We start from the raw sequence: 17,074 nt of genomic DNA on the forward strand, positions 1-17,074 counted from the left end.
AGCTCACCCTGGATCCAGAGGACAAGGAAGGAGACAGTGGAGGCACAGGGGTGATGGCTGGGCTTTGCTGGGCACAGCTGGGGTTCTGACCTGTAAAATCCAGGCCCAGGGTAAGGAGGGGCTTGCACGGGCGCTCAGGACGGTCTATCCAGATTTTGTCCACAAGGTTTTCCTTGACAGGAATGAGGTGGTGGCCGGCGCCTCTGAGGACCTTGGCCATCTTCTTCCAGTAATCTGGGAAAACACACGGAGGCCAGCCATGAACTAAATGCTCATTTCGGCGGAGACCTTGAGGGCCTGGAGCCCTCTAAAGAGATCCTGATGCCAGGTACGGGGTGAGGAAACATAGAAAGACATCTACCCCACCATGACGCTCCCCTGCCTCCATCACAGAACACTTCACCTCACTCTGGCTTTAATCGTGACACAGAGTCATGCTGAGCGACCAAATGTTCCACTACCCACAAGTAAACAAGGAGTGTTTAGAACCCAATTCCTTTCCCAAGCTGGAAGGGACCAAGCTCCTCACCTGTAGGAATGATCAATGGGTCCACACCAACCCTGGATCCTTCAGGAAGTACACTCACCAGCCAGTCTTCCTGAGTTGGTGTGTCCTTTAGACCTACAAAGGTAAGGACAGACAGAAACATTTTCCAGTGGCCCAAACGCAATGTCCTACCCAGAAGGAAGCAATTCACACATGTCAGCATAGCAGGGTCTTTACTGGCCACCTTCTGGAGTGGCAGGACTTGGAAAATCTGAACCTCCCTTAATCCTGGAAGGCTACAGGAAGATGGTGAGGAGCTTGCAGAAAGAAGATGGCATGATGTAAGGAAGGCAAACAGGTAAGGGGGAGACAGAAGGGAGGCCATAATTTTCATTCAATTCTCAGAAAAAAACATCATCCTGGGAATCATTCCAACACAGATGCATGGTGTCATCACAGAGATCAGCTCATCAGTCTCGGTCACTTTACACTGCCAGTCACACTTCACAAGAGCCTGGGCGGTGACCCTCTGAAGTCTTGCAGCCAGACGCCTCTACCTCACACACCAGGTAAGTGCAAGGCATGCACCGCTGCTCTCTCCTCATCTAGAAGGGGCAGGGTCACTGAGAAAGGCCGCCTACCCCACAGCCAGGCCTTGGAATGGAGGGCTGAGCACACACCTCAGCACCAAGAACTCTTTCTGAAGATGACAAGAGGGACACACAGTCTTTAACAAGGCCCCTGAGGGGAGAACAATGTGGACCAAACTCAAAATCATTAAAAAAAAAGGACCAGGTTTGCTGGTCTGACAGAGCCTGGTGGAACCACTGAGACTATGGCCCCTAGCTGCCCTTCAGGTCTGGAACTGAACCCACTCCTGTGGCTTCCAGCCAAACAATAGACAGGCATGTGAGCTGAACATCTACCTGAGGTAGATACACTCCTTGGAGAGATCACTCATGTGAGAATAGAAGCACTGTGTATGCTCAGGAAGACAGCTCAGGGGGCAGGAGTGCATGGAGGAAAGGACACAGGGAAGAAGTAACTATGGGGAGGAAATAAGAAGGGAGCTGTTGCATTGTGGGAAATTACAGTCAATGTCATGAGGCAAAGTGTATGTGAGCTCCTGTACGGAAAGTGAATCTCCTCTGTAAACTTTCACTCAAATAACAATGAAAATTTAAAAAGAAAGACTCTGAGCTTCCCAACTCCCAATATCAAACAGCCTTTCTGTTTTCAAGAAACCAGTCAGAGGAAACCAAGTAAGCTGTAAGAAAGGAACTAAGAGTGTTTTTTATATTTCAGTTTTCCTCCATGCCAAACTATTCACTATCTTCTATTTTGGAATATATACTTTGTTTAACTAATCAGATTTCTGCTGAACAATTAATGCCTTTGTTTACGCACACAGAGATTTAGGGAAGTGCACATATTCCAGCTTATTTTGTCGTTCTTCCTACTGACTGCTGATAACCACATGGCCCCAGGAGGGCAGTTCAAAGGTTTCTAAAGAAACGAGCTCAGGAGTCCAAGTTCTTCAAGTCTTTCTAGAAGCTGGCACTGAGTTTTTATTTTGCCACTTGATTCTTGTCTATCTTTTTTTTTCCAAACCACTAAATAAGCTACTTATTAATGCAGTTTCTTTTAATGTCCCTGGAAGAACTTTCACAAGATGAAGTCATTTTGTTTCCTAGCAGACAGGTCTCTGGCAAAACCCCATGGATGAATCACTCACTGGCCAACCAAACCCACTAGAATCCCCCAAACCAGGAGAGATGCCCCAGGAAAAGATGGGTTAGGGAAAGATGGCAAACTAGAGGGCCTTGGAAGGGAGAAGCGAACCCCCATTCAACACCATCAAAGAGGGGCCTGGAGGGGAGGACTCGCCTCCTATTCCATGCCACCACACACCTACTTCAAGAGAAGCAGGCACTATTTGCTCCCCTGACATTAGACCCCCAAAGTATTAACAGACCTAACAGCTTGAGTCTGTGGGCCCCAAAAAGGGGTGCTCAGGCCCCAGGGCTACCGAAGATGATCCACCGGAGTGAAAGAAGTATCTGAACTTCTATTTGTATTTCTTTTTATCTGAAACATTAATATTTTCCTAATATTATTCATTTTTACCTAAATTTGAAATACAGAGGATGGTAAAAACCACTAACTGCCCTTGAGTCAATCAGACACAGCCCATGTGTGTCAGAGATCTACACTCCATGAGATTTTCAACGGCTGGAATCTTTGGAAGCTGATCACCAGGACTTTCTTCCAAGGTACCTCTGGGTGGGTTTGAATGGCCAACCTTTGGTTAATAGCCAAAAGGCATATAGTCAAAAAAGTCTAAAGGCCACTGGTCTGCCCCTTTACAATAGGCTCAAATGCTTTAGTGTGTGTGTGTGTGTGTGTGAGAGAGAGAGAGAGAGAGAGAAAGATAGAGAGATACAGATTGAGAGAAAACTATGGCAACAGTCAAACTGTAGCTTTGGTAATCTTGTATTTCTAAAAATGCAAAAAGATTTCTGAGAAATAGAAACTTAAAATAAATCTACTGCCAGATCAAAAACATTCATAATTTGTCCCTAAGAGAAATAACACATGCATATGTACATGGGCAGTGTGCATGACACACATCCATACATGAGTGAGCACACACACACATACACACACGTGCACCTCAGTGAGCTAGCTGCTCTTGGCTCTCAGTATCATGGTCCAGCCCTCTGTTTCCTGAATGGTGAGGGTGATGACCCCTTCTTTTCCTCACTGCTTCCTACAACAAGAAAGGTCAGTTATTTTGCCTCATCATCTCTTCCTCACTGGGCTTTGACCGTTTTTGTCTTTATTTTCTGTTCCCCAGGTTCAAAACAGGAGGGAGAGTCCTTGGTACAGTCAGTAAAACAATGCTTCTAAAGAATATTTTGTTGTTGTTATTAGGTGCTGCCGAGCCAGCTCCAACTCAGAGCGACCCCGTGTGCGACAGAACAAAACCCTGCCAGGTCCTGCGCCATCCTCCCAATCTTTGCTGTACTGGAGCCCATCATTGCAGCCACTGCGTTCTCCATCTCACTGAGGGTCTTCCCCTTTTACACTGACCCTCCACTACACCAACTATGATATCCTTCTCCAGGGAATGGTCCCTTCTGACGACATGACCAAAGCAGGTAAGACGAAGTCTGGCCATTCTTTTTCTAAAGAGCATTCCAGCTGCACTTCTTCCTGGATAGATTTGCTCATTCCTGGCAGTCCATGGTATTTCCAGTATTCTTCACCAACACCACAACTCAAGGGCATTAACTCTTTTTCGGTCTTTATTCACTGTCCACCTCTCATACACATATGAGGCAACTGAAAATACCATGGCTTGGGTTTGGCACACCTCAGTCTTCAAAGTGACATCTTTCTTTTTAACACTTTACAGAGGACTTTTGCTGCAGATTTGCCCAGTGCAATGTGACATCTAACTTCTTGACTGCTGCTTCTATGAGTGTTAACTATAAATCCAAATAAAATGAAATCCCTGACAACATCAATCTTTTCTCCATTTATCATGATGTTGCTTATTTATCCAGTTGTGAGGATTTTATGTTGAGGTGTTATCCATACTGAAGACTACAGTCTTTCATCTTCATCAGTAAGTGCTTCAAGTCATCTTCATTTTCAGCAAAGAAGGCTATGTCTTCTGCATACAGCAGGTTGTTAATGGTTCTTTCTCCAATCCTAATGCCACATTTGGGAGCTCTGATAGCGTAGTGCCTAAGGCACTTGACTGCTATCAGAAGGCTGCCAGTTCAAACCCACCAGCCACTCCTTGGAAGGAAGATGGGGCAATCTACTTCTGTAATGATACTGCTTCGGAAACCCGAGGATGGGTCACTATGAGTCGGGTCCGACTTGAGGGTACATAACAACAACAACAATACCACATTCTTCTTCTTGGAAGGGAGGAGCTCAGATATATGCTCGGATTATTTGCTCAGCATACAGATTGAATAAGCATGGTGAAAGGATACAGCCCTGACGCACAGACTTCCTGATTTTAAACCAGTCAATATCCCCTTTCTGTTCAAACACTAGCCTCTTGGTCTATGTACAGGTTCCTCGTGAGAACAATTAAGTGTTCTGGAATTCCCATTCTTCACAACATTATCCATAATTTGTTAGGATCCACACAGTTGGATGCGTACACATAGTCAGTAAAACACAGGTAGGCATCTTTCTGGTATTCTTTGCTTTCAGCTAAGAGCCATCTGACATCAGCAGTGATATCCCTTGTTCCATGTACTTGTCTGAATTCAGCTTGCATTTTCAGAAGTTCCCTGTCAATATACTACTATAACCGTTTTTGAATTACCTTCTGCAAGATTTTACTTGTGTGTGATTTTAACGATACTGTTCAATAATTTCCATATTCTATTGGATCACCCTTCTTTGGAATGGGCACAAATATCAATCTCTTCCAGTCAGTTGGCCAGGTAGCTGTCTTCCAAATTTCTTGGCATAAATGAGTAATCACCTCCAGCGTTGCATTCATCTGTTGAAACATTTCAATAGGTATTCCTATTGAGTACTTGTTAATTCCTGGACCCTTGTTTTTTGCCAATTCTTTCAGTACAGCTTAGACTTCTTTCAATACCATTGGTTCTTGATCATATACTACACCTCTTGAAATAGCTGAACATCAACCAATTCTTTTTGGTACAGTGACTCTGTGTATTTCTTCCATCTTCTTTTAATGTTTCCTGTACTGTTCAACAGTTTGCCCATAGGATCCTTCAATATTGCAACTTACAGCCTGAATTTTTTTCTTTAGTTCTATCAGCTTGAGAAATGCTAAACACATTTTTTCCTTTTGGTCTTCTAACTCCAGGTCTTTGCACACTTCTTTTTAATACTTTACTTTGTCTTCTCAAGCTGCCCTTTGAAATTTTTTGTTCAGCTCTTTTATTTCATCATTTCTAGCATTTGTTTTAGCTACTCCACATTCAAGAGCAAGTTTCAGAGTCTATTCTGACATCCATTTTGGTCTTCCTGTGTTTTTAATGACCTTTTTGCTTTCTTCCTGTATGATGTTCTTGATGTCATCCTACAACTCGTCTGGTCTTTGGTCACTGGTGTTCAGTGTGTCAAATCTATTCTTCAGATGGTCCCTAAATTCAGGAATATTTTAAAGATGTGGAAAAACACACATGGCCCAAAGTTAAATGTAAAAGCAGAGTACACACACATACACAATCACACACTTATTCAATAGACACTGGACTATATTCTTTCCTTATTATTTAATTCTCACAATTTTATATGGTATTGATTATTACTGTCTCATTTTACAGATGAAAAAACTGAAGCACTGAAAAGTGAAGTAACTTGCCCAAGAAAGTTCCAGACCCATACTCTCACCTACACATTGCTCTTTCTCCAAACCTGAGCAGCCCAATGCAAGTGTAGGATTCCTCAGAGATCTTTAGAGAGGACTCCCTAGTTCTGCTGCCAACGGCCCCTTGCCTCTAGTTAACTCTGAATTGTGAAGCACAAAGAGTAGTGGAAAGGCCCCAGTACATGAGTCCAATGCCTGGCAAGCGGTGTGATCTGTAGCCCATCAATTGTCCTTTCTGGCCCTCAGTTTCCCTCAGTGAAATGAGTACCCTGAACCAAAACCAAAGTGGAAAAAAAAAAAGAAAGGCAGCACAGTTGCCTTTAAGTCCCTTCCTGCTCCCGGGGATCCGTGTGGTCAGGTCAGAACCATGCTCCATAAGCGTTGCAGCGGCTGAGTGTTTGGAAGCAGATCCTCAGGGCTTTGTTCCAAGGTACTTCTGGATGGACTCAAACTGCCAAACTCTCAACGAGCACCTGAGTGCTTAACTATTTAGTGCCACGCAGGGGTTTCACCCTGAGCCAAGACCCCCCAGAAAGTGAATGCACAGTGGTGTATATGTATAAACATGCCGTTTTCTTGGTTTTCCTTTGGTTCTCAAAGGGTCTATGACCCCGCAAAAGGGCTATGATCCAGGAACACTAAAGGGGTCTAGGTCCTTCCCAGCGCTGGCCCTCAGGCTGGGCTGCCCTTGCTTCTACCCACCCATTTTCATGAGTGTCCAGTTGCTGTCCATCTGCTTGGCAGCCTGGAGAAAGTAGCGCCCGTCAGTCCACATGGCTGCATGCTCTTCTGTGATGATGGCTGTGCCTGCAGTAAGGGAGCAAGGAAAAGAGAAGGGCTCTTGACAATCACTGGGATGCTACACTGAGTAGCAGCAGGTAGGTAAGAACAAGGAAAAACACCTGTTCCTCTGTGGCCAAGCCACACCCACCACCAACTCTGACTTGTGGGGCAGATGGGTCCTCAACTCCAGGGAAGCCTCCAGGCAGCAAGAGAAGAACTAGCTGCAACTCACACTCTGAAGGAAACAGTCCTAGAACCCATACTGCCTGAGCGCTTTTCCTGCACAGAAAGGACACAATATTCACAATGTGTGTCAAGACCAATAGAGCAGAGGACTGAGGGACTACGGCCAGAATGGTCTCACGATCCACAAGGCTGAGCTGGATCAGTCATCACAGACACTCTGCTGCTGGTCCACTTTTCCCAGGCAGAGACCAAATGGACCCTGAGAGAGTTTACAAGGACTCAGCAATCACCAGCAGGGAGCTTGGGCCTCCCACCTCTACCTGCCCTCAGTTCCCACAGGCCTGGCAGAATCTGGGGCTTTCCGCACAGGCATCAGCCAAAACCAATCATAATGTGCCAACCAACACAAGCACTTATACCAAAGGAAGCAATGTGCTAACTGTGAGGGAGAAAAGCCTCGCCAAGCCTAGCTAGTTTAAGGGATGGAAGCCTGAAGAGGGGAAAACCACCCTAAAATGAAGGGGCACACCGTTTCGGAAAATTTAGGGCAGGGCACCAATGTGGTTAAACTTTGTTATTTAAGCCTAAAGTGGAAACAGAGAAAGCAAAAGTCAAGTGCTTGGTGAATTACTAGACAAGACAGACTTAAAAGCTAAGGTAAGGGGTTGTAGGGTACCACTAAGGTCCGATTTCTTATTTGGGGTGCTAGTTACACAGGTCTATTCAGTTCAATTGATACACCTTTCTGTATATATGTTATAATCAACAAAAAGTTCAAATTTTTAATAAAATGCAAAAGAAAAGGCAAAGACAGCAGAAAGGGGTCACTAAAAGGTGACCTTAGGGAACCAGGCATGCTGGGAACTCACCCCCCTTTCCACAGAGGCTCAATGGGGAATGTCTGCTTTGCATTTTCTTTTTGGTTCTGTTTCACAGGCTGAAACTCAGTCCAGTTATTTTTGGGAGAAGAACAAAGATACAGCCAGAACAGAGGGAGAAATTGGCGACTCACCCGCAGAGCCATCGAATCCAGAGACGAAGGCCCGCCGGCAGTCACACGGGGCAATATACTCACTCTGGAAAACAAAGGCGACAAGGGAAGGGACCTCAATCAGGCGCTTGCTGACTGCTTTCCACGTGTTCAGCCCTGTGCCAGGGCCAGCAGGGACTGCAGAGGTCAGGAAATCCTTGTCACCTGCCCTCAAGGAGCCAACAGTCTAGCTGAATACATCACTGAATTTTTTTTAATTACTGCACATTGCAGGAGACCCTAGTTAATTAAGGGCCAACAGAGCTGTTCCCTTTCACTTCTGTTTCCTCATTAGGAGAACAAAGCAAGTCCAGGGAAAAAGATAAAAACCGTTCTTTCCTCACTGAGATCTCCCTCAAAACACAGACCAGTAGCCTTCTCTCTTCTTTACCGCTGACATTTTAGCATCTGTTGTTTGTCTAAAAAGCAGGGTTGAATTTCTGTTTTAAGTGCCAATAACTCTATAATTTGAGTCTCTTTAGATACTGGCTTATTTCTAAACTTCCTGTTTGTGACCCCCTCCAAGGAAGCATCTCTGATCTCTCCCCACACAGACCCTGTCCCTTCCTGTTAGGGAAGGAGCGGAAACACTTCCTCCAACCCAAGAAGTTCAGCAAATTAAAACAAACGTCCAAAGCCGCCCCAAGTTCTTCCCAGCTGACGAGCCCCTGCCTCTGAATGGGTGAAGGCTGGAGGCTGAAGAAAAAGATTCCCATTTGTAGCCCAGGGTATGAGGCCAAGGTGTGTGCCCTCTAGTAAGGGCCAGTGAGGTGCAGGGAGTTTATTAAGCAACTTGCCCAAAGTCACACAGCCAGTAAGTAGAGAGGCAGAATTGGAACCCGGGCAGCCAGCTGCAGAGCCTCAACTCTGAAGCCCTGTGCCATGCTGTCCCCACATGACACACCTCTCTCATCCTCATAATGGCTCTTCAGGATAAAACCAACAGTAAATGAGAAAACTAAGGTTCAGAAAGGCGCTCTGGTAGCATAGTGCCTAAGGCACTTGACTGCTAACCAGAAGGCTGGCAGTTCAAACCCACCAGCCACTCCTCAGAAGGAAGATGGGGCAATCTACTTCCGTAGTGATACTGCCTCAGAAACCCAAGGAGGGGTCACTATGAGTCAGGTCTGACTCGACAGCACATAACAACAATAACAACAAGGTTCACAGAGAATCTTTAAGTAACTTGCCCAATGGTAGGTTAACAGAGTTGAGGGGTCCCTGGGTAGTAGCACAGACAGTTAAGTGCTCAACTACTACCCAAAAGGTTGGCAGTTCAAACCCATCCAGGGGTGCCTCAGAAGACAGGCCTCACAATCCTGGTGCCAAAGTTCACAGCCTTGAAAACTCTATGGAGCAATTCTACTCTGTACAAGAACAGCAACTTGAAGGCAACTAACAACAGGATCCAAAGCCAGGTCTGCTTGAGTCTAGAGTCACTGCTCCTCTACTGCTACCAGGTTTCTGCCGGGTCCCCGACAGGGTTAACCAATGCATAGGGTGGGGAGTGGGGTGATGGCCAGACCCCAGGGCAATTTTATGACAGTCAGTGAGATGCAGCAAAACAAAAGGGCTGGGCTAGGGCCAGGGAGCCTGGACTGTAGCCCTGCGTCCACCTTCGTCTCCCTGGTTCTACCTGAGCAGGAAACTGCCACCACCTCTGCAGCCTGATCTGCTCATCAGTCCCACAAGAAATGCAGGCTAGCAAACAAAGTACAGGCATGTGAGTTAAACATTTACCTCAAGTAGACACACGCCCTGGAGAGAACAATCATGGGAGAAGGAAGGGCTGCTTATGCACAGGGAGACAGCTCAGGGTGCAGAAGAGTATGAAGGGATGGACACTGGGAGGAGGTAACTATGGGGAGGAAGTGGGAGGGGAGCTGCTGCATTGTAAATTTTGGTCAATGACATGAGACAAAGTATATGTGAACTGCTGTATGAAAAGTGAATTTACTCTGTAAATCTTCACCCAAATCCTAATAATAAAAAATAAAAAAAAAAATAAAAAAAAAGAAATGCAGGCTAGATCAGAGGACCTTCCTGCCTTCAACTTTGAGTATACAATGCTGTGGCAATTCCCTCCACACTCAACCAGAGCCCAATGGCCACACGTCAATAATAATAATGAAAGTTTTACAGAATCTGTGGATTTGGAAGGTTAGAAGGTGAGGAAGGAAGAAACAGTGATAAGGAGGACTAGCTTAGATATTTTCACTGTCCAACTTTTCAGTCATCTCCCTGACCAAAATGATCCTCTTTCCCTATCCAGGCATAATCTTTTCTTCTCACATTTTTCTATCTGAAATTCAACAAACTGAAGGGTTAATAGGGCTTAAAAAAAAAAAATCTCACCTCTTTGGGCTGCTTCTGGAGAGCAATTTTTCATCACAGTGAATTACTTATTGCAACAGACTGACAACACCTCTCCTAGACCAAGCTAAGAACAGGGTCACACAGGCAATAGTCATTTGGGCCAGGCATTGGGAGGGTGCTCATTGGGCAGGTAGGATGGAACCTGCCACTATTGGCAGACAATGCAGAAGAGTCAAGTCACTACGATGGCACTGTTGTTGTTGTTGTTGTTGTTGTTGTTGTGTGCCGTCAAGTCAATGCCGACTCATATTGACACTATAGTATGTGGCAAAAGTGCCTCATAGCATTTCCAAGGCTGTAATCTTTATGGAAGCAGATCACCACATCTTTCTTCCATGGAGTGGCTGGTGCATTCGAACGTCTGGTCTTTCAGTTAGCAACCCACTGTTGCACCACTGTGTCATCAAGGCTCCTTATAATGGCACCATGGGGCAGGAAATAGGCCCTGTAGAAAGGAACATGGGGAATCTTCGGAAACCCAAAGCCTGTGCCCAGAAAAAGGCTAAAAAACTCTTGCCCTTCTGTTCTCCCTCTTATTCTAGAGCCCAAAATGAAGACCAACACCACGTGTACACCAGCTGCACTGCAGGTGGCGTGAGGGCTTTGTGGACTAGACGAGGAATACCACGCCACAGCTTTCTAAGACACAAGCAGTGTGAGAGTTCCAAACTACCTTAAAAAAAATCATTCATAACACAGCTAACACAGGCCATTGAAAACTTGTGTTCTGCCCCCTCAAAAAACAACTTAAGTATACTGAGATCTGCTCTTGTATTTCAAACATATTTTTATATAAAACAAGTCACCCCAAGGTTAACTAAAAGAACTCAAAAGGTTCTTAAATTCTAATATGATGGGTAAGAGGATAAGTGAGTGGTCCAATAGGTCAAGAGAGACACGAGGAGCCATAAATTGGTCCCAAGGCAAAACAATACCAAAAGTATTCCTTAAGGTGACAAATTCCAGGCACACTTCTAGAGAGAGATTTTTCTGCTCCAAAAATCACCTTTCTACAGATTCAAAACTTCCACTTACTCCTGAACTCATCTCTTGCCTGCCTAACCTCCCAACCACCTTCTTTGCCCCAACAAGTCAACGCCCTGTGTTGCTCTGATGGCTGTGGGCAGCCACCACCTCCCCTTCCTGACTGTGGACCCCAGGAGGACAGGGACTACGTCAGTGTACCAAGATAAATGGTGATGAACCAAGATTAGGGTCTCAGGGACTGGGCAAACCTCAAGTTTCCATTTAACTGTCATGTATTTAAAAAGAAGAAGGAATCAGATTCCAGGGCTGGCAGGATCCAGGGCTCCCAAGGCCTTGGTTTAGGCTAAGGAAGACCCCAGTGGGTCCATGCTCCACTCCTGCCCTGTGGATCAGAACTGCCCCCTGCACTGAAGCAGCCACAACTGCAGCCTCAGCTCTAACCCTCAAACCAGACCCAGAGCCACTGCCTGTGCAGATGCTAGACCAGCCAACAGAGGGAACCAGGCAGGATGAAGGTGCTCAGGGGCCACACGCCACACCTGCCTTCCAGCCCAGGCCCAACTGAGTAGTCTGCAACAAGTCCTATCTCCTCACTTGGGCTCAGTTTCTCTTCTCTAAAATGGATCATTTCAGATTGCTAAATGCAACAGCAGGCACATTTTATATATAAAGGGACATTTAAGATAACAGAAGGAAATGGCCACCAGCATCCTTTATAAACTGCAAGATCTTGATTTGTCTATAAACCTAGTAATCATTGGGTTCAAGCCCTTAAAAAAGCGGGGGGGAGAGCAGAGGCCCACCTCTCTGCTAGGACTGTTGTGAGGAGCAAGTGAGTTAATCCTTTACACATTTACCAGAAACCTGAGAACACTGCACATACACAAGGGAAGCAATATTATTAATCTCTTCTTCCTGAACAACAAGAAGGCATCTAAGGGGCTGGGAAAACCAAGCTGACAAAAATACCTCTTGTGCTAATAACCACTGCCCAGTGGGAAACACACAAGAACAACTCTCAACAGCCGAGTGGCTCCACTGGCTCAGGGCTCTCGGCCTGTGCCTACAGAGTGAGGGCGCCCAGAAGGCAGTGCTGATCCTGGCCCACTGTACTCCTCCCTCAGGCATGCAGCTCTCTAGCAATGTCCCCTTTCTATCTAGACAAGCTTGAGAGGAGGGACAGGGAACCCACAAGGATAGACCTAGAGAAACCCACCAGCAAAGGTAGGAGGAAAGCTTCTCCAAAGGGAGGCAGACTTAACAGAAGGTGACATGTTTGCTTTGGGACCGAGACAAAGTCTGCAGCAAGAACATTCAGACATGAGCTAAGTGTTCAGCACACTAGAAAGACGTCGCTGGCCGAGGCTGGCCAGAGCCTCACCCCTACACAAGCAGGCTAAGAGAGCCCAGACAACCACTGGGTCTAGGCCTCCCTCTGGTCCCCTAGCCACGAAGCTGGCAAAGCCCAGGAACACTCTCCCCAGAGAACAGCAAAAGGCCAATAGGAAGCCAAAGTCATAGCACACAGGGAAAGGTAAAGAGAAGCCGAGCGATCAGCTTTCTCCCCAAAACTTTCTGCTTCTCTCCACCTCTAACAGGAGCACACAATCTAAGCCTCCATCACCCTCACCTTGACCACTGTCCCTGTAAATGTCTACATATTAGATCATGTTAGCACCCTTCCTAAAACCCTCCAATAGCTTCCCATCATTGTTAGATCAAATCCAAATCCCTAACACAGTCCCAGGAGGTACCCCATGACCCGGTCCTGGTGCCCTCTTGGAACTCTCATCCAACTCTCCCTCCCACACACCACGTGGGCTCCACCCATACATCTGTACACATCCTGAGCTCATTCCTGCTTCAGGCCTTTGCATGTGCTTTTCCTTGGGCTTTGTGATGGTTAATGTTATGTGTCAACTTGGCTAGTTTACGATTCTCATAAGTTCAGCAGACACTGGACTGGATGGTCTTCCAGCCTGTAATATAATGTAATCACTGTCCCTGATGTAACTTAATGTGATCAGCCAATCAACTGAAAGAGGAGTTTCCCTGTAGGGGTCGGGGGGTATAGGTGACCTGGCCCTAGAAAATGAATAGATATTCTGGCAAAGTTTGCTTCCTCTAAACTCTGCATACTTCTTGTTGCCTGCCCTCCGGGCCCTGGGACATAACCCTGCAGAAGCTCCAGCATATGCCACCTGACCTCCAGATTTCGCCAGCGCCTACAAACCTGTGAGCCATAATCCGTCTCCAACTTGTGGCCTGACCTACAGACTTGGAATCTGCAAGATCCCACAATTGCATGAGCCATTCCTTAAAGTAAATAAGTAAGATAGAGGGATGAATAGATGGATGGATGGATGGATGGATGGATAGATCTCACTGGTTTTGCTTCTCTAGAGTGCCCAGATGAGGATATGCTTATAAACTCACTCCCTGATCGTGGCAGGGCTAGCTTCTACTCGTCATTAGATTTCAGTCTGAATGTCACCTCTGCAGAGAGGCATGCCCTGACTACCCAGCTAAAGTGGCCATCAGTCATTTTTAACTATCTGTATAGCACAATTTTTCTAGATGTTTCTCTTGTTAATAAATGGTTTTACATTTTTATTATATTGTCTCCCTGCTCTAGAATGCAATTTCCGTAAGATCAGAGTGTTTGTCCATCTAGTCTGTCCCTGTACATAGCACAGGTGACACATGGTAGGTCCTGAACCAATATTTTCTGAATAAATGAACAAACAGAAAGATCAACTTTTTTTTTCCTTCTATCTAGTTACCTTAGATACCACTTTGAAGATGGAGAAAGGGGCCATGAGCCAAGGAATGCAGATAGTCTCTAGAAACTGAAGAGGGCAAGGAAATCCCCCAGAGTCTCCAGAAGGAACGTGGCCCTACTGACCTGTTTCAGACATCTGACTTTCAGAACTGTAAGATTATGAGTGTGTGTTGTTTTAAGCCACTCAGTTTACGATGATTTGTTACAGCAGCACTAGGAAACTGATACCAGGAAAAAGACCAGAAGGGATTATAACTGGGGATTCAAACTCAAATAGCCCAGGGCACAGGCAGGTCAAGTAAATGAACAAAGCAGAGCAAGAGAGCAGCTATGCACAGCTCGAATTCCTCCCATGCTGGAATGCAGAAGCTAGAAACACGTGTTTGTGAGAACTCACTGAGTTTTTAAATGCTAGCATCCAATTCAAACGGCAAATATTATACAGCCAAATAAAGCATATCTTCAAACTATTAAACACACACACAAAGCCCCTAGCCTCCAGTATGGAGTGAATTGAGTCCCCAAAAATTATGTGTTATAAATCCTAACCCTAAGGAGCTCTATGGGAGCTCTGGTGGCATAGTGCCTAAGACACTTGACTGCTAACCAGAAGGCTGGCGTTCAAACCCCCAGCTACTTACTCCTCAGAAAACTGGGCAATCTACTTCCATAGTGACACTGCCTCGGAAATCCAAGGAGGGGTCGCTATAGGTCTGACTCGACAGCACATAACAACAACAAGGAGCTCTGGTGGTACAGTGCATAAGACATATGGCTGCTAACCAGAAGGTTGACAGTTCAAACCTGCCAGCTGCTCCATGGGAGGAAGATGAAGCAATCTATTTCCATAAAGATATACAGCCTTAGAAACCCAATGGGGGTCACTCTGAGTCAGAATCGACTCAATGGCAGTGGGATTTTATACTTACGGTTATAATCCCATTTGGGAATGGGTTTTCTCTGCTATGTTAATGTAACAATATTAGTGTAGGGTGTGTCTTAAACCAATCTCTTTTGTGATATTAAAAAGATTAAACACAAATTAGCAAGCAGAGCTGGGAAAAGAAAGATGCCATGTCACATAAAAATCACCCAGGTGCAGAAAGTCAAAAGAGGTAAGGACCAGCAGAAGAGGTAAGAGCCAACAGAAAGTAAAATCCTTCCCCTAGAACCAGCACCCTGAATTCAGACATTTAGCTTCCTAAACTTAATAAATTTCAGTTTTTAAAGCTACCCATGTGTAGCATTCCTGTTATAGGAACACTAGATAATGAAGACACCATCTCTTAAAATCCAGCTTAATAACCCTCTCCCATGAAACTTTCTAACCCACTCTAGCTTTCAGGTCTTCTTTGTCTCCAAATCTTACAGGGCACTGACAGTCATATACCCAGAAGTTAAACACTCAACTATTAACCAAAAGGCTGGCCTGGCAACCAGAAAGTCCTGGCAATCTGCTTTGAAAGATCACAATCTTGAAAACTCTTTGGAACACACAGCTCTACTCTGCAACACATGGGATCCCCATGAGTCAGAAGTGACCCAACAGGAAGAGGCTGGGTAATAACAACAAATAATATTGGCTAAGGTTTACTGAACACCTACTGGTTGCCAGTCACCACATTCATTTCCTCTCATTCTAATCCAGATAGCACCTCTGGAAGATTTCATCCATTTACAGACTTTTAAAAAATGAAGCTCAAAGAAGTAAGTGGCTGAGACGAGATCTCAACTCAGGTCTGGCTTTAAAAAGCCCACACCCTTGCCACAATGTCACACATACTCTTGTAATTCTGTTCACGAAGCCTATGCACATCTAGTCTGCACAATCAGAGTACAAACTCTGCAGGAACCAGGAATACAAGGTATGCCTCACATTTACCTCTACCTTCATCAACATTATAGATGTCCCCTACAACCAGAGTAAGACCTATGTTCAAGCCTAGCTCCTCTGTTTACTGCATAAACTTGGACTAAACTTCCTCATCTGTAAAATGGAGATGATGATAATGTCTATCTCAGAAGGCTAAGGTGTGACATAATATAATTGTACTTGCTAAGCATTTGATTAACTGCAGCTCTGATTACTGCACCAGGCACTGAACTAGATGCTATAAGAGACATAAAGAAGTGTCTTCTTAGAGCTGAAAATCTCAAATGAAGATTAGCTGTGAAACTACTGAAAGTGAAACATTAGCCCTAATAAGTAACTGATAAACTAGTCTGAATATGCAATACGATATTTGCTACGGTTTCAAGGAAGTAGAGAAACTGGCTCAGAGGTTTGACCTGGGCCATCATGGATAGATGAGGAGTGAGAAGGCAGCCGACAGAGGTAGAAGGGTGTGAAAAGCCGCAAAGGAGGTGGGAAGAGGTCTGTGGGAGGATGGCAAGATTTCTTTTCTAATTTTTCCTGTTTCTTTTTACTTTATTCTCCTTCGCTAGTTATTTTCTCTTACTGCCAGATCCCCAGATACTGCAAGGTTTTTGTTTGGTTTTGTTTTCTTCCCTCTTTTCTTTCTTACTTTTTTTTTTTTTTTTTTGGATGATTGTTCCTGTGTGTTTATGCGGGGTGTTTTTTTGTCTGCTTGCTTTTACTTTTATGATGGTTTTTGGATTGTTGTTTTTGTCTGAGTGGGAGACAGCAAGCGTGCCCATATGATGCAGCCACACCAACACCTCCTGCAGGTCCACTTACTGAGTGAGAGTTACCACTTCCTTCTCCACCAACTGGCCAACAATTAATGACCACCAAGAACAGCCTGACTCACCCTTAACTGCTCTTCACAAACAAGTAACAGAGATCTAAATACAACAACGTCATAATGTCTCAGAGACAACAGACCATCACAGTCCACACAAAGAACCAAGGAAAAGCAGCAGAAACAAGGGAGCAGGATACAGACCCAGAACATATCCCTGAGGAAGAAGCAGCATTGGAACTCCCTGATAAAGAATTCAAAAGAATTATACTTAGGTATCTTCAAAGGATTGAGAGACAGATCAAGGAAAACACTGACAAAATTAAGGAAAACACAGACAAAACCCAAGAGCAACTTCAAATGAAAA

The 17,074-nt window shown here is 45.1% G+C and overlaps 1 protein-coding gene across 1 annotated transcript in view; it reads right to left on the reverse strand.

Moving 5' to 3' along the window:
- The window catches only part of XPNPEP1 (X-prolyl aminopeptidase 1), a 76,131-nt gene that overhangs the window by 33,452 nt on the left and 25,605 nt on the right, over window positions 1-17,074 (reverse strand). The window contains exons 3-6 of the mRNA XM_007941538.2: window positions 7,843-7,906; window positions 6,564-6,668; window positions 530-622; window positions 91-234 (exon numbers count right to left, since the gene is read on the reverse strand). Of these exons, the coding sequence (XP_007939729.2) occupies window positions 91-234; window positions 530-622; window positions 6,564-6,668; window positions 7,843-7,906 (406 nt within the window). The remainder of the gene's footprint in view (window positions 1-90; window positions 235-529; window positions 623-6,563; window positions 6,669-7,842; window positions 7,907-17,074) is intronic.

Source organism: Orycteropus afer, unplaced genomic scaffold (assembly GCF_000298275.1).
Source record: "Orycteropus afer afer isolate SDZICR_OR568_19922 unplaced genomic scaffold, OryAfe1.0 scaffold00082, whole genome shotgun sequence".
Classification (NCBI taxonomy): Eukaryota; Metazoa; Chordata; class Mammalia; order Tubulidentata; family Orycteropodidae; genus Orycteropus; species Orycteropus afer.